Source organism: Rhinolophus sinicus, chromosome 16, assembly GCF_057876585.1.
Source record: "Rhinolophus sinicus isolate RSI-liver-muscle chromosome 16, RSI-T2T, whole genome shotgun sequence".
In the NCBI taxonomy this organism is placed as follows: domain Eukaryota; kingdom Metazoa; phylum Chordata; class Mammalia; order Chiroptera; family Rhinolophidae; genus Rhinolophus; species Rhinolophus sinicus.
The window spans coordinates 16,109,541-16,132,559 of NC_142516.1; the positions used below are offsets into that span (position 1 = coordinate 16,109,541).

Below are 23,019 nucleotides of genomic sequence, written 5' to 3' on the forward strand. Positions count from 1 at the left end.
TCTTCTGGGTACCTTGCATTTCCATATGAGTTTTAGGAGTTGCTTGTCAATTTCTGCAAAAATATCTGGGGTTTTCATAAGGCTTGTGTTAAATCTGTAGATAAATTTGGGAGCATTTCCATATTAACAATGTGAATCCTTCAATCCGTGAACATCGCATGACTTTTCATTTATTTAGGTCTTGTCTAATTTTTTTCAGCGATGTTTTATAGTTTTCAGCTTATATGTCTTACATTCCTATTGTTAAATGTATTCTTAAGTGTTTTATTCTTCTTTTCTTTTCTTGTAATTTCTTTTTTTTAAATTTATTGGGGTGACAATTGTTAGTAAAATTACATAGATTTCAGGTGTACAATTCTGTATTGCATCATCTATAAATCCCACTGTGTGTTCACCACCCAGAGTCAGTTCTCCTTCCATCACCATATATTTGATCCCCCTTACCGTCATCTCCCACCCCCCACCCCCCTGACCCTTTGGTAACCACTAACTATTGTCGTGTCTATGAGTTTTTGTTTCTCATTTGTTTGTCTTGTTCTTTTGTTGTTTTTGGTTTATGTACCACATATCAGTGAAATCAGATGGTTCTCTGCTTTTTCTGTCTGACTTATTTCGCTTAGCATTATACTCTCAAGATCCATCCATGGTGTCACAAATGTTCCTATATCATCTTTTCTTACCACCGAATAGTATTCCATTGTGTATATATACCACAAATTCTTTATCCATTCATCTATCGAAGGACATTTTGGTTGTTTCCATGTCTTGGCCACTGTAAACAAAGCTGCAATGAATATTGGAGCACACTTGTCTTTATGGATAAATGTTTTCAGATTTTTTGGGTAAATACCCAGGAGAGGGATTGCTGGGTCATATGGCAATTCTATTCTTAATTTTCTGAGGAACCTCCACACTGCCTCCCATAACAGCTGCACCAGTCTGCATTCCCACCAACAGTGTATGAGGGTCCCTTTTTCTCCACAGCCTCTCCAACACTTGTTACTATTTGTCTTGTTGATGATAGCCATTCTGACTGGGGTGAGGTGATATCTCATTGTGGTTTTGATTTGCATTTCTCTGATGATTAGTGATGTTGAGCATTTTTTCATATGTCTGTTTGCCATTTGTATGTCCTCTTTGGAGAAATGTCTCTTCAGGTCCTCCGCCCATTTTTCAATTGGTTTGTTTGTTTTTTGTTGTTGAGTTTCATGAGTTCCTTGTATATTTTGGACATTACCCCCTTATCAGAAGTGTGCAAAAATCTTCTCCCATTCAGTTGGTTGCCTCTTTATTTTGTCGATGGTTTCTTTTGCTGTGCAGAAGATTGTAAGTTTCATATAGTCCCTTTGTTTATTTTAGCTTTTACTTCCCTTGCCTTTGGGGTCAAATTCATAAAATGCTCTTTGATCCCAAGGTCAATAAGTTTAGTACCTGTGTTTTCTTCTATGCAGTTTATTGTGTCAGGTCTTATGCTTAAGTCTTTGATCCATTTTGAATAATTTTGGTACATGGTGACAGACAGCAGTCCAGTTTCATTCTTTTGCATGTGGCTATCCAATTCTCCCAGCACCATTTATTGAAGAGGCTGTCTTTCCTCCATTGTATGTTTTTTGCTTCTTTGTCAAAAATTATCTGTCCATATTTATGTGGTTTTATTTCTGGGTTCTCAATTCTATTCCATTGGTCTATGTATCTGTTTTTCTGCCAATATCATGCTGTTTTTATTATTGTAGCCCTGTAGTACAAGCTAAAGTCAGGGAGTGTGATACCTCCAGTATTGTTCTTTTTTCTTAAGATTGCTTTGGCTATTCAGGGTCTTTTGTGGTCCCAAACAAATCTGATGATTTTTTGTTTTATTTGTTTAAAAAATGTTTGGGATTTTGATGGGGATTGCATTAAATCTGTATATTGCTTTGGGTAATATGGCCATTTTAACTATGTTAATTCTTCCAATCCATGAGCACGGAATGTCTTTCCATTTTTTTGTGTCTTCTTCAATTTCTTTCAAAAATGTCTTATAGTTTTCAGCATATAGGTCCTTCACATCCTTGGTTAAGTTTATTCCTAGGTATTTTATTCTTTTTGCTGCAATTGCAAAAGGAATTGTTTTTTGTATTTCTTTTTCTGAGATTTCATTGTTAGTATATAGGAATGCAACGGATTTTTGTACGTTGATTTTGTAGCCAGCAACTTTACTGCATTCGTTGATTGTTTCTAATAACTTTTTGGTGGAGTCTTTAGGGTTTTCTACATGTAGTATCATGTCATCTGCAAAGAGTGACAATTTAACTTCTTCATTCCCAATTTGGATGCCTTTTATTGCTTTCTCTTGCCTGATGGCTCTGGCAAGAACTTCCAACACTATGTTGAAAAGCAGAGGTGATAGGGGACAGCCCTGTCGTGTTCCTGAACGTAGAGCAAAGGGCTTCAGTTTTTCACCATTAATTATGAGATTAGCTGAGGGCTTGTCATATATGGCCTTTATTATGTTAAGGTATTTTCCTTCTATACCTATTTTATTAAGTGTTTTAATCATAAATGGATGTTGTATCTTGCCAAATGCTTTTTCTGCATCAATTGATATAATCATATGATTTTTGTCCTTTATTTTGTTTATGTGATGTATCACATTGATGGATTTGCGGATGTTGAATCATCCTTGTGCCCCAGGGATGAACCCCACTTGGTCGTGATGAATAATCTTTTTAATGCATTCTTGTATTCGATTTGCTAGAATTTTGTTTAGGATTTTTGCATCTGTATTCATCAGAGATATTGGTCTGTAGTTTTCTTGTTTGTGTGTTGTCCTTACCAGGTTTTGGTATCAGGGTAATGTTGGCCTCATAAAACGAGTTAGGGAGTACTATCTCTTCTTCAATTTTTTGGAAGAGTTTGAGCGGGATTGGTATTAGATCCTCTTTGAAGGTTTGGTAGAATTCACTAGTGAAGCCATCTGGTCCCAGACTTTTGCTTTTGGGAAGGTTTTGGATGACTGATTCAATTTCATTACTGGTGATCGGTCTGTTTAGATTTTCCAGTTCTTCATGGTTCAGCTTTGGAAGGCTATATGTTTCTAAGAACTTGTCCATTTCTTCTAGGTTATTGAATTTGGTGGCATATAGTCCTTCATAGTATTCTTGGATGATCCTTTGTATTTCTGTGGTGTCTGTGATAACTTCCCCTTTTTCATTTCTGATTTTGTTAATTAGTGTCTTCTCCCTTATCTTAGTGAGTCTAGCCAAGGGTTTGTCAATTTTGTTAATCTTTTCAAAGAACCAGCTCTTTGTCACATTAATTTTTTCTATTGTCTTTTTGTTCTCTATTTCATTTAGTTATGCTCTGATTATTGTTATTTCCTTTCTTCTGCTGACCTTGGGTTTCACTTGTTCTTCTTTTTCTAGTTCTTTAAGATGTAACATGAGGTTATTTGTTTGGGATTTTTCTTGTTTCTTGAGATAGGCCTGTAATGATATAAATTGCCCTCTTAAAACTGCTTTCGCTGCATCCCAAAAATTTTGGTAGGATGTGTTTTCATTGTCATTTGTTTCTATGTATCTTTTGATCTCTCCTCTAATTTCTTCTTTGACCCAGTCGTTCTTTAAAAGTATGTTCTTTAATCCCCATGTATTTGTGTTTTTTCCTGCTTTCTTTTTGCAGTTGATATCCCATTTCAAAGCCTTGTGATCAGAGAATATGCTTGGTATGATTTCAATCTTCTTAAATTTGCTGAGGCTGATTTTATGTCCCAATATATGGTCTATCCTTGAGAATGTTCCATGTACACTAGAAAAAAATGTATAGTCTGATGTTTTAGGATGAAGTACTCTATATATGTCAATTATGTCCATTTCATCTAATGTGTCATTTAGGGCTGCTATTTCGTTTTTTATATTCTGTTTGGATGATCTATCCATAGCTGTCAATGATGTATTTAAGTCCCCCAGTATAATTGTGTTTTGGTCAATTTCTCCCTTTAGTTCTGTTAGTAGTTGCGTGGTATATTTCGGTGCTCCCTTATTGGGGGCATAAATATTGATGACTGTTATGTCTTCTTGTTGTATAGTCCCCTTTACCATTATGAAATGTCCATCTTTGTCTCTTGTTATCTTTTTCACCTTGAAGTCTGTTTCATCTGATATCATTATGGCTACACCTGATTTTCTCTGGGTACCATTTGTTCGGAGTGTCAATTTCCACCCTTTCACTTTGAGTCTATGCTTGTCCTTGTAGCTGAGATGTGTCTCTTGGAGACAGCATATGGTTGGGTTTAGTTTTTTGATCCAACTGCTACTCTGTGACTTTTTTGTGGTGAGTTCAGTCCATTTACATTTAGGGTGATTATTGATTTGTGAAGATTTCCTGTCATTCTATCTGTAGTTTTCTGGTAAGGCTGTGTCTCCATTGTTTCTTTGCCTTTTTGTTGTTGTCTATTATTTCTGTGTGGGGTATTCTATGATGTTTCCCTCTGTTTCTTCTTTTATTACAGTATATATTTCAGTTCTGGAGTTTTTTTGAGTGGTTACCCTTAAGTTTATGTAAAAGAAAGTTTGATATTTAGAGTATTCCATTTTCTTCAGCACGCTTACTTTCTCCATTCCCGTATTCCGGTTCAGGCCTTTACTCTCGCCCTTTTTATGTTTTGGTTGCCACAAATTGTCCCTATTGATGGTGGTCGAATAGCCTCTCTTAGTATTTCTTGTAGTGCAGGTCGTGTATTAGAAAATTCCCTCAGCTTCTGTATGTCTGGAAAGGTCTTTATTCCTCCTTCATATCTAAAGGATATCTTTGTGGATATATTATTCTTGGCTCATAATTTCTCTCTTTCAATAGTTTGAATATTTGGTTCCACTTCCTCCTGGCTTGTAGAGTTTCTGCTGAAATATCTGATGATAATCTAATGGGCTTTCCTTTGTAGGTTACCGTCTTGCTTTCCCTGGCTGCCTTGAGGATTCTTTCTTTGTCGTTGATTTTAAACAGCTTCAATACAATGTGCCTTGGAGAAGGCCTGTTAGGATTGAGGTAATTAGGTGTTCTATTCGCTTCTTGGATTCGAGGATCCAGTTCTGTCCACAAGTTTGGGAAGTTCTCATCAACAATGTGTTTGAATATATTCTCTGTTCCCTTCTCTCTTTCTTCTCCTTCTGGTATGCCCATTATTGTTATATTGCTCTTTCTGATGGAGTCAGAAAGTTCTTGTAGAGTTCTTTCATTTCTTTTAAGTCTCAAGTCTCTTTCTTCTTCCATCTGTGTAATTTCAAGGTTTCTATCTTCGATGTCACTGACTCTTTCCTCCATCTTGTCAACTCTACTACCTAAGCTGGTTATTTCATTCTTAATTTCTTCTACTGAGTTCTTAATCTCCATAAATTCTATTTGGTTCTTTTTAAAAATTTCAATCTCTTTCGTAAAATGCTCATGCTGTTCTTTAATTGTGTTTCTGAGTTCATTAAACTGCCTTTCTGTGTTTTCTTGCATCTCGTTTAGTTTTTTCAGAACTGCAACCTTGAATTCTCTGTCATTTAAGTCACATAGTTCCATATCTTTAAGTTCCTTTTCCTGGAGACTTTTCACTTTCTTTCTGAGCTGTCTTGTTGCCTTGGTTATTCATGGCAATTACTGATTTATTATTTCTCTTCCTAGACATCTACAGGAGTAGCTTCTGCAACAGGTTGATAGGAAGAGGTCTTTCTTTTGTTTTCCAGTACTTGTTGGTATAATGTTTTATTTTCTCTCCGACTGCAGCCTTTTTTTTCCTCTCTCACACGGTAGTGCTGTTTCCTCTGCACTATTCCAGCTTCTCACACAATGGGGGGATTCCCTGGGAGATGGGCTTCTCCTCTGTTAATAGTTTGCCTGGGTCACAGGGCACAGTGTCCGTGTGGGTATGCAGAGAGCTTTTGAAGTTCCAAAGCTCTTCCTGCACCAGATTCAGAGGCCATATGTTTCAGCAGTTCTGTTTACTCCTGCAGGGATCCGCCCAGATAGGTGGGGTCAGGGGTGGGGTGAGTTGTGAGAGGTGGCCCAGAGCAATGTCAGTGACCACCACCACAGCCAGTCCTGCTTCCACCGCTCCCTCCCCTTTGCTGGAACTAGTTGGGCTGCGAATCTGTTTCTGTGGTCCCCAGTTCTCAGAACAGCAAATATTCTGTTATTTTGAGCTGACACTGCTACTGTTCTGTTTCTAGCACCAGGCAGGTGGGGGTGGAGTGAGCTCTGGGAGGGTAGGGAGGGGGCGGCTAGTCTCAGTGCCTAAGGCTTCCGTTCTCTGCTCAGCAGTGAGGGCTTAAACTACCGTTTTCAGCCTTCTTCCCTCAGTCTTTTCTCCGAGGTCTCTGCTGTGCATTGGGTTCAGCCATGTTATATGCTGCCCCCTCAGCACTGTGGGCCATAAACGGAGCCCTAGCAGTCCGAGTTCTTCCCTCTCTCACAGCTGCGGTAGTTCCGGGGTGCAGCGAGCTCGGAGCACTGAGGTAGGTCTGCATCCTGCACCCAAGCAGCTCCGTCTCCGCACTTCTCCCTTCCCTCCTTCCCCGCTCACGCGATTCGCCCACCTTTAGGTGAATGCAGTAGTGGGCCTCTTCGTCTTGCCTGTCTGCTGTGCAGGGAGTCCTTTGTGGAGTTATTGTTGTTCGATCAGTTGTAAATTCCAGGGGAGCTTTACAGAGGCTCACCTCATGCCGCCATTTTGATGACGTCCTCGCTATTCTTGTAATGTGTTTTATTCTTCTTGATGCTACTATAAATGGAATTATTTCTCAATTTCATTATTTGATGCTTCATTGCTAGTACATTGAAATACAATTTACCTTTGTATTTTAATATTTTAACCTATAGTCTTACTAGGCTGGTTTTTGTTGTTGTTGTTGTTTAAGATCTATCTTTGTGGATTCTTTTGTCCTTCTGTATAAGATCATGTCATCTGCAAACAGAGATAGTTTCACATTTTTCTTTACTATCTGGATGACTTTTATTTCTCTTTGTTGCTCAATTGCTCTGTCTAGATCTTTCCGGACATTGTTGAATAGAAATAGTGAAAGTGGGTATCCTTGTCTTTTTCCTGATTTAGAGGGGAAGCTTTCAGTCTTTACCATTAAGTATGATGTTAGATATGGTTTTCCACAGTAGCCGCTTATCAAGTTGGAGAAGGGTCCGTCTATTCATAATTTGTTGAGTGTTTTTATCATGAAAATGTTTGGGTTTTGTGAAAGATTTTTTCTGTATCTATGGAGATGTTCATGTAATTTTCATCCTTTATTCTATTAATACGTTGCATTATATTGGTTGATTTTTATACGCTAAATCTTGCTTTCATGGAATAAATCCCACTTGGTCATGCCATATAATTTTTTTTATATGTTACTAGATTTTGTTAGTATCTTGTTGTGCCATATATATGTAATTTATATATATAAGAGATATTCTACTTCCTTTGTGGTGTCTTTATCTGGTTTTGGTATCAGTGTAATACTGGCTTCATACAATTAGTTGGCAGTGCTTCCTCCTCTTTTGTTTTTTGGGAAGAGATTGTGAAGTATTGGTGTTAATTGGCGTTAACATTTGGTAGAATTCACCAGTAAAGACATCTGGTGACCCATTGTTTTATAGGAAAAGATATCAAGGTCTGTGGGGAAGGACTTCACCCAAGGTCAAAGTGTTGATCGGGGGCAAAGCTAGGGCAGCCCAGGGTTTAGACCCAGCTCAGCCAGTAGCTTACTGTGTTTGTTGTCTCTAATTCTCTTACTACTCCTGAAAGCAGGTCTTGTTGTCACAGTAGAGCTAATGAAGGAACTGAGGCTCAGAGGATTGCCGTTGTCTAGTGGTTTGAATTTCCAGAAGCATTGTTCCCACTTTATCTTACTTGAGTATCATGAATAAGCAAGATAACGTTAACTGTACCAAGCACTGTTCTAGATGTTTCCCGTTTTCTTTCTTACAATAATCTCGTGAGTCAGGTATTGTTGACTGCATTTTACAGATGTGGAAACTCAGGCTCTCAGAGATGATAGGAAATAGAGACAGGATACAAACTGAGTCCTTCAGACTCCAAGAGCAGGGTTTGTTCGTTCTCCCCACACCCATCCTTCCACCCATGGGAAAGCACAACTTACATACGAGGTGAAGACTGAGCTTAGCTTGAAGTAAATAAGAAACATTCTGCCCATACTGTTCCCTAACTTAATGAATAAATCCAAGCCGGTGGCCTCTGCTTGGCCTCCACTCCTCTGAGCTTGGCTTTGTCAAAACACAATTTCAAAAGACACCCTGGAAGAAGAGAAAGACTTCGGGGTGGGATGTGGGATGAGGAGCAATGTCAGTGTTGAGAAGGGGTGACGGGTGTTGGTGTTCTTGTACTGGGATCTCTTCCTTGTCAAAAGTTGGGAACATGGAGTGCATCCTCCTAATAAACTACCCTCCTCTGAACTGTGACTCAAGGCCCAGTTGGGACCAATGAATACCTAATAATTCTATTTGGAAACAGCACTGGACTTTGAGTTAGGAGACCTATGCTGGCGCCTGGCTGAATTACTATCTGTGTACTCTTTGGAAAGTCAATTCAAATTTCCATGGCTCACTTGCCTCCTTGTAAAATGGATTTAATAATATACACCCCTTAGGCAGTTGTAAAGAGAACAGAAGACGACTGTATTAAAGCTCCCAGCATTGTGTCCGATACTGAGTAGGTGCCCAGGAAATATGTGTGGAATCTCTCAGGCACTTTGCACATCCGTAAGACCATTTGGTCCTCACAGCATCCCAGTGGGGGTATTGATTGGTACCTGAGACACGGAGAGATCAGTCTGACGAAAGCCAGCTGGTTAACCAAGAGCTGGTTAGCAACAAGGTTAAACCTACACGTCAAGCCCTCTCTCTCTCAGTGCAACATACTCCCAAGCTATGCTTGTCTGCAAAACATTTCTATAACTGAAGTCACTTAAAAATTATTGTTTTTATCTGGGTTTCAGAAAGTTTATCCAGTCTACAATAAAGATATAAGAAAAAGGCCACAATTTGCTTTAGAGATCCCAGGAATATGTGTTGAGGTGGGATAACCGAGCATTCCGGTTTAATTCATTCCTTGACTTGGAACCATAAAATTAGTCTGTGTCTGCTTTACCCTAAAACAACCTATTAGGAGCTGAACATCCTGCAACTAAGCACTGTGATCAGTGCAACTATGTGTTACCATGTAGTCCACTCCCTGAAAACAAGGAGGATGAGGCGGGGCCTGGGAGGCACAGAGAAGGAAATGAAGGTGGAGGATAAGAGCTACTGCTAAAGCCAAGTCAAGTGCCAACTTAAATTTTCCTTTCCAGAGGGGTCAGGTTGTACTTGGTGGGTACAGACCATTTGCATAGTATTTGTATATTAAAATCCCTTGGAATGTTCACTTCTCCAGGGCTTTCTGGGTCGGGAAGGTAAGGATTGTCACCATTTTTTTTTTTTTTTTTGTAGGATAAAAATGAAATTCTTTTAGGTGGTGGACAGTCCCTGAGGTTATAGCTGACGCGATTCGGGTGGCCCATGAATGTATACCCAAGGCTTAGTCCAGTGCTTTAAAGAAGGAAGAAGGTCCACACCTGAAGCAAATATAGGGGCAAGAATACATTTTTATTGAAGTGGCACTGCATTCCACTTCTTGTTCACTTGACCATGTCCTTGCTCTTGTGTGAGCCTCCTGAAAGCAAGGACCACCCTTCTTCTTCTCCATGAGTGTTTCTCCCCTTAGTAGAGTGCCAGGCACCTGGCAGGTTTTCCGTTGGGGACAGATACCCCTAGAGTGGGGCTGCTATAATGATCACTTATTCTTCCTTTGGGTATAACATGTTTTTAATTGTAAATCAATGTATATTTATTGAATTTTAAATATCAATCATTATATAATCATTACTTCTGAGTTCTGGTGTTCTCGGCTCTGTGAATTTTAGAGCAATGCTCATATTCCGTTGAATTTGGGGGGACTTTAGCAGGCAGAGGGGTGGATGGTTCCAAATTGCTTTTGCCTCTGCCTGAGCTTAGCACCATCGTCGGTTTTCAGACTTGGCCCTCCCCCAGAGCTCTCTCTGCTGCCCCCCTCAATTCTTTACCTGTTAGCTCACGCTGGCGGGGTTGAAGGGAGTGCAGTTGGGCGGAGTGATGTTTGGAGTCCAACCACAGACTGCCTCACCTTTGTCCCAGGCAGGGCCTCCCAATCAGACCTCAGACTAGGTTGTTTTCACAGTAGAAACCAGGACTGGAGTCCTTAATACTATGACGCTCTGTCTCTCTGTGCTGGGCGCTGGAATTAAATATTTATGTTGGTAGAAAGCACGGGTTGTCAGCCCAAGTAGGGAGATAAGAAAGTTCTTTTTTTGGTGCCAGGGAGTGGGTGGGCTGCCTGTGGGACAGAGCAAGGAGATCCACAACAGGCCCCCGCTGTCTGTTCTCTCGTCTCACTCTGATACTCCTGGACGAGAGGAGAACAGAGAGATTTTGCCTGGTGGCCAGCACCCAGCTGGGGGAAATACTGGATGTTTGAAGTCTGGCAGCTGGTCCACACCGTCTTGCCCAATGTCCTCATTTCACAGGCTGGGAATTCCAGGGCAGAGCTCAGTGGTACTTGCCTGAGGCCACACTGCTCATTGGGTGTCTGAACCTGTCGCCAGAGGCTCACGGGATGTCCAAGATGGGACTCAACCCGGAGCAGTGGTGACCAGGTTCTTGTCTCCATACGAGAAAGAACTCGAGAAGTGTGACAGATGCAAGAAAGCACAGGAAGTTTATTGAAATGAAAAGTACGCACTTGAGAGGGAAGTGCAGGCGAAGTCAGAGAGCAGGTCATGCTGAGGGCTTCCTAACCATGGGTATTTATACCTCCTGGGGGCAGGATTTGGTGACGTCCCATTGACATAGCGCGTCAGTTTACTCCCAGGTAGGTGAGCTCCTCAGTTTCCCACTCTTCCTTGTTTGGCTCCTCTGGAACTGTCATGGCGTCAGATGCATGCTGGGAGTCATAGTAACTGCAATGTAAATGAAATTATAATAACATTATAATTAGCTAAATGTCAGGTCCCGGTCAAAGAGATTAGCCTTGCTGGATGAAACTGGGTCTTGTTCTCCAGCTGCACGTGCCAGATACAGCCCGTTGTTACTCATGTAACCCGTCAGCAGAAGCCTCATGTTGTGTGCTGGAGGGGGTTGTCAATGTCCTAGGTTACCTATCCTGCCCTAAACCCGAACTTGAGTTCAGATCTTCAGCAGGTAGTTGTGGCATTTAGACCTGGGGTCAGAAGAGCTGTGTGACCTTGGATAGTCTCCTGAACTCACTGATCCTGTCTGGAAAACAGGAACAATTTCTTACCCTGGCATCAAATGAAATAATGTCAGCAAACACTATTCTGTTAAGTACTGTCAAAGCTCTAGATCAGGGTCAGCAAACTTTTCCCTAGAAGTTCAGATAGTGAATATTTCAGGCTTTGTGGGCTATATGGTCTCTGGTACAGTTACTCAACTCTGCCCCTATAGTGTGGAAACATCCACAGAAAATATATTTTAAGAAAATGAGTCTGGCAGTATTCCATTCAAACTTTATTTACAGAAACAGGCAGCAGACCAGATTTGGCCCGTGGGCCATAGTTTGCTGATCCCTGTTCTCGATGCTTAGAAGTTGTTACAGTTACTATTGATGACATAACAAATTACTTTAAAATGTAGTGGCTTAAAACAACCATTCGATGATGCTGATGGATTTTGTGGGTTGAGTGTTCAGACAGGGCACAGCAGGTTGGGCTGTCTTTGCTCCGTGAAGTCTGGGGCCTCAGCTTCAAGCCTTTAAAAGCTAGGGAGTGACGTGACTGCAGGAGCTGAAATTACCTGAAGGCTCCTTTGTTCATCCCTCTGGACGGAGCCTGGGCTGCGATGAACTGAACACCAGGATCGCTGAAGTGCCGAAAGCAGCCTTGCCATGTGGCCTGGCTTCCTCATGGAGGCTCCGGACTCCAAGAGAGAACATTTCAGTGAACGAGGTGCAAGTTACATAGCCTTTTATAACTCAGATTCAAAAGTCACTCAGCGTCTCTTCCGCTGGGCTCTGTGAGTCAACATACTCTTGAACCTTCCCACATTCAAGGTGAAGGGACGTAGAACCCCCGCCTGTCAATGGGAGCAATGTCAAGGAATTGGGACTGGTGGGGGGGCTCATTTTAAAATCATGATAGAATAAATTGATAATGTAAACACATACACCATTGAATAACGGTAAATGCTTACTTAGCACTTACCATGGGCCAGGTTCTGTTTGAGTACTTTATTCCCCCAACAGCCCTTTGAAGGTGGTAAGAGTATTAGCCACGGATTAAAGACAAGAAACACTGAAGAACAGAGAGATTAATGAACTTGCTCAAGGTCATAACTTAGTAGGTTGTAGAACCAGCATTTGAACTCGGCTATTGAGGCTCCAAAGACTGTTCTAAGCACGCCACGCCCTGCTTCCCTGTGGTCATGAAACAATAATGCTTGCTCTGCTCCTCCAGCAGAGCTGGATTAACACCCCGAGTCTTTGGATTGCCGGGTGTCTAGCAAGTCCTCCTGCCAACAATCAATTACAAACATCACTGCACACCTGCTGTGAGTCCAGACTGTTCTGTACACCATGGATAGGCCAAGGAAAGAGGGAAGGGACTCAGTTTTGCTCATAAGAAACCCAAAATAAGAGTGGAAGGATTGAATTCTGATTTAATGCTCACAACCCCATGCATGCGATGGAACCATTGTCCCCACTTTACAGATAAGGAAACCAAGGCCCAGTGGTTAATGTGCCACTTGCCCAGTCGCTGATGGAGTCGAGATTTAAACCCAGAACAGTCTGATAGGCAAGCCCGTGCTCTTTGCCATCCACTCCAGTGGAGAAAGATCTGGAATGGACAGCACCATCTCTTTCAGAGGGAAAAATCCCCAGTCCCTAGAATATCAGATATAGACTATCCGTGAGAGGTGACTTTGGTTCAGTTCTCTCTCTACAGAGATGGGGGGGGGGGGGACTGAGACCCAGAGAAGCGTGTCCCTGGCCATCCAGCTGCTGAGACCCATAGCTGAGGTGGGACTTGGTGGTTTTCCCACTGCCCCCAACTGCCACATTGTGCTGGGAATGGCAGGGAGGGGAGTGACGCTTGTCAGAAGGAGGGGGTGGCGAACCGACGGGAAGTTGTTTGCCAAAGCTGCGTGGGGGAAAGGAGCATTTTACAAGACCAGGGCCTCTGGCCTGGAAACATCTGTTTCCCTTCAAATCAGCGAGGAGACTTTTGCCTCCCCTGAATGCCTAAATCATGTGCCGGCTGGGGAAGAGCAGGCGTTGGCCTGGAGACTTCAAACGCATTCTCCGGTGCTCTCGGGGACCTGGTCCTGAGCTGGGCCTCTGGGGCTTTGTCCCTGCTCTTACCCCCTGTCAGATCCGTGAGAAGCTCTCACCGCCAATTAACTTCTCAGTTTCATTCTCTCACCCCTGCTGCGAGGGGTCTGGGGGTCTTGGATGGGACCAACAACAGCTTCCTCTCTACCTACCCTCCTCCAATCTCCACAAGGACAACTTATCGTGGGTGGGGGGCGGGAGTCAGAGCCCTGGGCAATGGCATAATGCAGATGCTATTGAGAACAATACCCACAGTGCTCTGTCACGGATCTCACAGGCCAGGTGTCACGGTGACTGAGCACTTCCATACCCCATCTCTTTTACCCTAACAATGACCCTACACAGTGGGTTTCAATGTTATGATGCCTATTTTATAGGTGAGTAAATTGAGGCAAAGCCTCATACAGCCAATGCGTGGAGAGACAGAATTTACAACCAAATTGCCTAATTCCAGAGCCATGCTTTCGCCATTCCATTCTTTCGTCTTCTGTAATACTCCTTCAATCGAATCGCCTTTTGTTCAGTTTACAGGTAAAGACACTGATTTCCAGACAAGGGAACTACTGCTTCTTAGTTGATTGAGTCCTTCGTTAAGTCATTCATTCACTTGGGAAAGTATTTGCCTGGCTCCACAATTTAGGTGGCTGAGCACCAGATGTAGGTGACTAGAGATGGGCAGAGCCATATTCTGGTTCTGAAGACATTTACATACTCATGGTGGCAAGAGAGAAATGTATGGGCACTGACCTAATCATGTGACATGTGCTGTGACAGGGCACCTTGTAGGGAGAAAGGCTTCCTGGAGGAGGTAAGGTTTGATTGATGCTCTAAGAACAAGGTGGAGAGGGTCACGTGAAGAAGGGGAGGGGTGATCCAGACAGAGGGTACAGCTCACACAAAGGCCAAAATGTGGAATCCATGTCCTGGAATCGTTAACAGATGGATATGGTCCTACTATGAAACAGAGTAGGAAGCAGATTGGTAAACGATGCTGCATCTGTGGCCAGAGTTCATTCGAGGCTCAATGATAGAGTCCTGTCTGAATAATGACCCTCAAGGAAACATTTAAAAACACTTTGTATTTCAGTAGTCAATCCCAAGGCACTTCCCCACACACTGAAATCCCAATACTCTAAGACCATATTGCTTTAGGCATCCAAGATCTCACAGCCCACTGTCTAGAGATAAACTGGGACATTGACTCAGGTTTTCAGCCACCTTAGCCAGTGTTCTCTCCCCTGAAACAAGGTCAGAAGAAGAAATAGCAAGAGTTTGAGCCTGGAGTTCCAGGTTCCTAAAGAGCCCATCCCACTTCATCCTTGGAGATACCTTTCTAACAATAAAAGTACCCCATAGATGCAGTTGGACCTAAGTCCGCCAGCTGTATAAGGAACAAGGTAGTGTCTAGAAAAGGCACTGGAGGAGGAATCAGAAAATCAGTGTCTTTACTCCGAACTTACTGGCAGTGGGTCCTTGTGCAAAGTCTCTTTCCTCTCTGGGCCTCGGGTTCCCACCTGTGACATGAGGATGTGGAGTTTGGTGGTGGCTCGGGAGTTCTGGTTCAAATTATCAGTGGATCTCAGCCTGCCTCAATGGGCAAAGAAAGGATGAAAGAACTGAGCAGAAGATAGCTGGTACCCTGCTTGATCCCCTGAGAAACACAGAGCTCTGACTGTACCCTCTCTCAATCTCTCCCTCTCTTTTTTCCACTCTGCTCCATGGGTGTCTATAGGGGTCTGCTTCTCAGTCTCGCCCTCTCTCTTCCTCTCTTCTTTCTCCACATCAGGGCTGCCACTTTCCTCCCCTCCAGGCCCTGCCCGGTCCCCTAACAGCTTTCAGATGTGTCTCTGGAACAGTTCTACAATTACAACTGAGACAGGCAGAAAGCGTATGGCCTTGTGACTTTTGACCCAGGCCTGTGAGGTTGACATCTTCCTCTTTCTCTACCTCTCCGCCCCCACTGGCAGGGTGGCCTGGGGCCTCCTCCATCCTGAGGCTTCCACTGACAGGTCTGGATACTCTAATAACACAAATGGAAGCTACCTTTTACAGAGCAAAGATTGATTAAAGCAGACCTGTTCCAATCATTATATCATTGAGCCCTGATCCCCAACTTGTGAGATATGGATAATTTCACCCTATTTTACAAGTGCAGAGGCTAAGGCTCAGAGAAAGTGAAGTGAGTTCCCAAGGAATGCTCAGCCAGCAACTGGGGAAAGCAAGGATTCTGCCCAGGTTTTTATAACTTGAAAACCTAAATCTACTTCTTCCCAGCATGCCGTTCTTCATGCTGCTTGGCTAAGCAGAGAAGTAACCCTGGAGCCTCTCAGTGGAGGAAATGTCCTACAGGAGCATCATGGAAACCTACGTAGCCAATGGGAAAGCAGTGTTTAAAAAAAGAAAAAGCCACTTCCTCATGTGTTCAGGCTCATTCACATACTTCATTCACAGGAGCCTTTCATGTTTCTCTCAGTTAAAATATATCTCCTTCTCTTCCACTCCAAGAAAGCACTTTCAACATGTGTACTCTTGCACAAATAAGTGCTCTTTATATGGCCTTTATCAAATCTGCGACTTACAAGCCACTTCTCATGCGTCAGTCCATGAAACCCTTGACACAGCCATGCCCTGGCTCTACAATTATCCCCATTTTGTTGGCTCAGAAACTGAAATTGAAAAATAAGACGTGATACGCTCGAGTTCACTCATTCACCTAAATAGTTAATGAGTGCCCACGCTATACCGAGTACCATGTTAAATGCCGGGGATATAGCTGTACCCACGCTGAAGTATGCACGCTTTAGGAGCTGCAGGCTGGGTTTGGGTCCTGCCTCTGCCACATTCTAGATGCGTGGTTGTGTGGGGTAGAAAGTGCTTACACAGTGTCACCCAGTGCTGTCCTTACCTCCCCACTTTGCCACTTGCTTATTCTCACATCCTGGGGTTTCTTTGTGATCTTGCTTTCAATCCCTGAGCAAGACTTCCCAATCGTAACTCCTGTTGTACAGCACGTATGTTTCACATGTGTCCCCACTGACCTGAGGCTGTAGGCGCTTCCCGCCCGTTCGTCACGTAGTAGCTGTCTTGATGAGCAGATCAACTGCTGTGGCTTCGCAGCGCTTGTGTTCTAGTCATGCTTATTTCACTTCATAGTAGCCCCAAAGCCCAGAGCGGTGATACTGGCAATTTGGAGACACCAAATAGAAGCCATAAGGTACAAGTTCTTGACTTAATACGGAAAGAAAAAAAATTGTACATTGAGGTTGCTAAGATCTGTGGTAGGAACAAATCTATCCATGAATTTGCCTAGAAGATCGTATTATAGGTGTGTATGTATAGGAGAAAAAAACCTTTGTATGTATAGTGTTCGGTACGATCTATGGTTTCAAGCATCCACTGAGGGTCACAGAATGGGGCCCACAGATAAGGGAGACTGTTGTATTGTACAATGTGGTTACAAACATAATTTTTGCATTCAGGCAGTCTTAAGTTCTGGTCCCCTGCAGCCACTTACTTGATATGTAATAATAAGTCAATTACTTGACGTCTTTGGAACCAATGTGCTTATTGGTAAGATGCAAACAATCATAGTACCCAACTCATCTAGTGTGAAGGTTAACTGGAATGAATAATGCAGGTAAATGACCCAACACCTGTGAACACTCATTAGATGGTTACCATGGCTATCATTACACTCAGGAAGTGTGCTGGGTGTTTGGCCCCTGAACTTGAACTGACAATCCTGCAAGGAGGGACTTGTTTTTCCTGTTTCACATATGGGGACACTGAGGATCAGAGAGGATAATCAACTAGCCCAAGGTCACACAGCTAGTGAGCACCAGAACCAACGTTTCAATGAATGCCCACTGGGCACAAGGCTCCTTCTGCTTCCTCACAACATGCCAGCAGAGCTCTGGGTGACCTGTTCCTGGTCTGACCCCTCCCCAAAGTCCCCTTTGCAGCAGGACAGAGCAACAGCTCACTGCTGACATTCCTGCACTGATAGAAGGTGTCTCCATGGCTCTGTCATGGGCCTCGTGGCATTTGTCCCATAGCAACAAAGAATGTGGAGCATATGTGGTTATGGGGCTTGTTGCCAGCCGGGCTCGTGGCATCACAAACACAGACCCGGCATGACCGATTGATGAATTCTTTTGTGCGCCAAGAATATCAACTTCCTATTGCTTGTTATTTCAACCGAGGAGGAAAAGACAGGATGGTACTACTGTGTTGTCTTAATTACAGTGAAACTCAGAATCAGTGTCAAGGAATAAGTTAGAAACATTCTTGGCATGAGGTAAGTACCTTTACCAATTCTTTAAAAGAGAAATTGTTTATTTTTAAGGAGAGTTTTACACACACACACACACACACACACACACACACACACACACACACACACACAAAGACAAAGGGTCTTTTCTCCAGAAAGATCCTGGCTTCTGCTTACTGTTACCCTTGTACCAAGAAGTTTCCTGGTGCCTTGTGTAAAAACAACCTTTGAAGCATCAGGGGATGAGGTATCCAAGATGGGAGGGCCTGTGTAGACACTCATGTTCAGACCCTCTAAGCCAGTGAGCGGTAGAAATGGAGCAACAAATGGCAGCTGCGAGCAAAAGGTGTGGGCTTCAGAGTGAGACAAACCGTGGTACAAGTTTCGACTCTTTTCATTATCTAACTCTGTGCCTTTGGACAAATTGCCTGATTTTCTGATCTTCAGTTTTCTCTTCTGGAAGATGGAGATAATAAGGTTGGTTGTTTGAGCAGGTTTTCCTAAGATTAGAAAAACATATGGAATGGCACTATCTCAAAATAGTTGGAAGTAGGCAAGTGTACCTAATGGGATTATATTTGTACAGAGCTGATGTCCACAGACCTTTGGCCAGGAGACAGTAGCTGACAGATTTTAAATTAATGGGCTTTGGAGTCAGACAAACCTCGACTTAAATTGCCAGTCCCAGGCGTTGCTGTGTGGTTCTGGGCAAGCTGCCTCCCCTCTCTGAGCCTCATATAAAATAAAGACAGTAATAGTAGCTATCTAGGATTCTTTGGGGGAATTAATAGTGATAATGCAGGTAAAATTGCTCAGCTCAGTGCTTGACACATATTAAGGTCTTAGTATATATTAATTGATTTGTACAACTAACTCATATTTATTAAGGGCCTAATATGTGCAGGCGATCAGGACCCATCATTCTGAAACTTAGAAATTATACTGTCATGTCCATTTTATAACATGAAGTGAGCTGAGGTGTTGGGGAAACAGGACAGGAAATAGGGCCCCTGGGACTGCTGTTTCTTCTACTTGACCCAGGCACCCCTCTCCCCCACTCCACACTATGGCCGTGATCCTTGAAGACTGGTGAAAGAAGAAGGCCTGACAAAGACGAGACATTCAGATGCTCAACTCTTCTCTTCAGACTGCGCCTGAACTTCAAGTCCCACCTCCTCTTGGAAGTCTTCCTTACTTACTCCTTAGGCTTTGTTCCAACACAGAGCTTGGAGACCTGGGGGTATGAAGGGTCAGAGACCCTTCTCCAGGTAGGCCAGAGGATAGTGTGTGCTCTGGACAGAATTCTGTGCCCTCGATCAGAGCTGAATCCACCAGGTTTGTGGATTCTCAAGTCTCCCCTTCCAATGCCACACTGGCTGTCTCTCCCCTACAGCATAGCACGGAGCTTTAGGTGATACCACAGAAAGGTAGGGCATACCTTGTACCTAAAATAACTCCAAGATTCCCTGTCATGGCACCCAACGTCCCCACTCACCTTCCACCACATCTCATTTTGCTACAGCCACACCAGCTGTTTGTTCCTCCAAGAGTCCCAGATCCCTCTCTCTCCTCAGGACCTTTGCACTTACTGCTGTCCCTGTCTGGAAGGCTATGCCCCCAGGTGTTCCTCCCATAAGCCAGTTCCTTCTCATTATTCAGTTCTCAGCTCAAACTTTCTCTCCATGAACAAACCTGTCGAAAGCACCCCCACCCCCCTCCACATTAGTCTTTTTAACATTATCCTATTGTATCATTTTTCACATTTACCATTATCTCATATTTTGTTTACTGTGTCATTAGCTTTATGTGAGCAGAGACCTCGACTCTCTTGCTCATCTTTATAACCTTAGCACCTAAAATAATTCCTGGAACATAGTGAAGCCTCATTAAGTATTTGTTAAATAAGTGAATGGCATAATATGTGAGTATACCCAGCTCTGCAGGACAGCACTGGGGTTCACTTCTCAAGCCCTGCAGCGAGGCTGCTCTGTTCCTCAGTAACTATCTATGAGGCCATGGAAACACAGCCTAAGTCTCAGTTTTCTCATTAGTGAAAGGTAGGTGATAACATCCCAGCTGTCTAGGCTTGCTTACCTATAAATTAAGAGATTAAGTGGAAAATGCCCAGGAGACAGTTGGTGCTCAGTAAATGCTTTGTAATTATCATTCTGTTTTCCAAGTCATTTCCCTGCAGCCTGAGTGTTCTCCACCACTACTTCGCGATGAGTTTTCGTTCTTCCTTGTGTTGACTGGCCAGGGCCTTCTCTGAACTCACAGCCCAGGGCTCTGTTTTCTTGCCGTGCTACAGGTTCACTCTGTATGCTGTGGATACACGAGGGAGGCACTCGGAGGTCAGCACGGTGACCCTGAGGACAGCTTGTCCGCTGGTAGATGACAATAAGGCAGAAGGTAGGTGACGCATTTCTTCACTTCCCAGGTAACTCCCATGTTGTGTCTAAGTGCTGCACCCAACAGTCACGAACCACCACCCTTTTCCCACGCCCCACACATAGTGGCATTAACGAAGATAGTGAAGGGACTGAGGGGGCAGCAGAAACGCAGAGCTCAAGTAATCAAAGGCATGAAGGACATCGAGAATGGCCAGCGATGCCTTTGCCAGTGGAAAGTCTTGCTCCTCTTTTTTAGAGTTTCTCCAAGTTTTGCCTTAGAGGCAAGGAATGATGGAGGGCCAGAGCCCACAACTGTATCCTGGCCCTTGGCCTAGACTTCTTAGAGAACAATCCCACTTTCTTTCACTTCAGTGTACACTGGAGCTGGCAAATTGGTGGCACCCAGAAGACCACTGCACCTTGCCACGCCCGTGCAGACATCATTAGCTGATCACAGCACACTTTCATCTACAGCTCAGGGATGGCCTCTGGATTCTCAGCATAGAGCTACAGTCAGGGACTCTCAGTCAAGAGTTTAATGAGCAAAATTAAACCTGTTTTGCTGCCCTTGGTCCATGAAGTTGTCAAATCAGACAGAACACCTGAAAAACACAGAACCATTCCATCAGATCCACCTTGCACTTTGTTCATGGGCGATGTGTAGATGCAGTCTTTACATCAGGACTGGCAACGGCATGGTAAAGCAACACAGAAGAGATACAGTCTCTGCCTTTTAGGAGTTCACATTCCAGAGGGACAGACGGACTTTTCTACAAAAGGCTCAGTCATAAGCTGGATAATAAGTGTGTTTTATGCTAGTAGACAAGAGGAGATGGTGAGCTATTGAGTTTCAAAGGCAAGGGGATTTGAGGCATTTTTCTGATAACTTATTATTATTATTATTATTTTAAAATGACACATGCACATGGTTTTAAAAAAAGTTTAAAAACAATAAAAGTCAGAGTAGAAAGTCGTACAAATTAAATGCTCCTCTCATCCTGACCCCAAGTCTCCCAGATGCTCCTAGAGGCAACTGTTGTTAGGCAGTGACTTGAGGACATATGTAAGTTTTGACCAGAGTCATCAAAGATGAAAAAAATAAATGTGCTTTTTACTCAGGAGAGCAGCCATGATGAATTTCAGTTACCCTGACTGTAGGAGTGGCTGAAGGCGTATGAAGGGCACAAAGTGTCTGGATTTTCTTTGAAAAGATTTTTGAAGGAAGACCTCTCAGACATGATCACAAAAATATGTTGGAAATATGACAGAGGGGAGATAGAAGGAGACTGTTGAGATGATTCCAACACAACTTACTTAAGCCTCTGCACTTGTTTGAAAATTTATATTAAACCGTGGACACAAAACTTATGTGAATAATTAAGCTTACAATTATGAGAGTAACTTTGTGCCAGGCCCCGTGACAAGTACTTTACATACACTTTTTAATTTCGTCCTCTCAAGGCATCTCAGAATAGGCAGGAAATAGACAGAAGAGACAGTTAATAGATAGGAAAACTAAACACAGCTAGTCAATGAGATATGCAGAATGGAATTACGTTTTTCTGCCCCCAAAGACCACGCAAGTGAACTCCTGTGCGAATGTTGTTCCAAGACATGTTTCCATCTTCACCTTTTCTTACTGCCCAGTGATCTGTGTCTGCACTTCTTCCCCCTCAGAGATAGCTGACAAGATCTACAATCTGTACAACGGGTACACGAGTGGAAAGGAACAGCAGACCGCCTACAACACGCTGATGGAGGTCTCCGCCTCGATGCTGTTCCGCGTTCAGCACCATTACAACTCTCACTACGAGAAGTTCGGCGACTTTGTCTGGAGGAGTGAAGATGAGCTGGGGCCCAGGTATGAGCATGTGAGAGTGAGTGGAGGGGTAAATTACTCCCACTTCCATTTGACTTTACTGAGCCCTGTTCCCCATCGGCTGAGAATGGGCTTTTTCAAATCGATAACGGTGGCAGTCACCTTAGTCATGTCAGGGCTAAAGATGAGAAATGGGCAAGGAGAAAGAAAGAATCTTGGCATTTTAGCTTCTTGGAGTCCTGAAATGTCAGATCACAGAGACACATCAGTGCTCTTTCGATCAATCACGCTCTGGCTCAACTTCCGCTTCCAGTTTTAGAGATGGAAACCGTAGGCTTCTTAAGGGGAGGTGTACTAACCAAATCACGGAGGGGCACAGTGGGAGGGTCATGGCCCCTCACCCAGGGCTCTTCCCACTCTTCCATAAGAAATCGGAGTTTTTCTGGAATGAAGTTCAATAGTGACTGTGACTAAATGCATTCATAAATTCAACATGTATTAAGGCATGCTGTTTGTCACCAGCAGTTAACTATGCAAACTATTGTTGTAGGTGCCACGGAGGACTCAGCCATAACTAAGACAGAGATGATATCATCTGAAGCTTAATAAAATAGTATATGATTTCATGCCTTGCACCTAGCAGCAGTCATTCATTCGCTTACTTATTCAGCACATACTTAGTAACACCTTCTGCATGCTGGTTGAGACCATGCAGTAGTAAAGAGGCAGAAGTGAGCCCTACGTAGACATAGTTTAATGTTGCAGGTAATTAAACAAGCAATTGCAAAGAATAGGAGTAGTAAGTGTCATGATAACAGAAGAATAGGGCTCTTTGTGGTGGCAAAGTGGGGACCCCTGGTGTAGGTAACCCAGTGAAGGCTTCCCAGAGAGCTGAGATTGAGACCGAAAGGATGAGTAGGTGTCATGCAAGTGGAGGGAGAGGAAGATGGGAGAGTTTTGAGCAGAGGGACTCGCCTGGGGAAATGCCAGAGGAGATAATGTTTCATTAAACCAGAGTTTTAAGCTCTCTCAAATTTTGGTTGTTTGCCTGCAACATTTAAGATTTCCGCCATATCACCATACTATATATACTTTTTTCATCTGATAGTTCTTTCTTAGATTCACTTCTTATTGAAAATATGTTTGAAAAGAA

General features: G+C 43.3%; 1 protein-coding gene across 4 annotated transcripts in view; it reads left to right on the forward strand.

The window, feature by feature from the left end:
• ASTN2 (astrotactin 2) overlaps positions 1-23,019 on the forward strand; it is an 839,436-nt gene that overhangs the window by 803,996 nt on the left and 12,421 nt on the right. For all 4 annotated transcript variants that reach the window (XM_074330924.2, XM_019731189.3, XM_074330925.2 and 1 more), the window contains 2 exons: positions 19,966-20,066; positions 21,725-21,908. In XM_074330924.2, the coding sequence (XP_074187025.2) occupies positions 19,966-20,066; positions 21,725-21,908 (285 nt within the window). The remainder of the gene's footprint in view (positions 1-19,965; positions 20,067-21,724; positions 21,909-23,019) is intronic.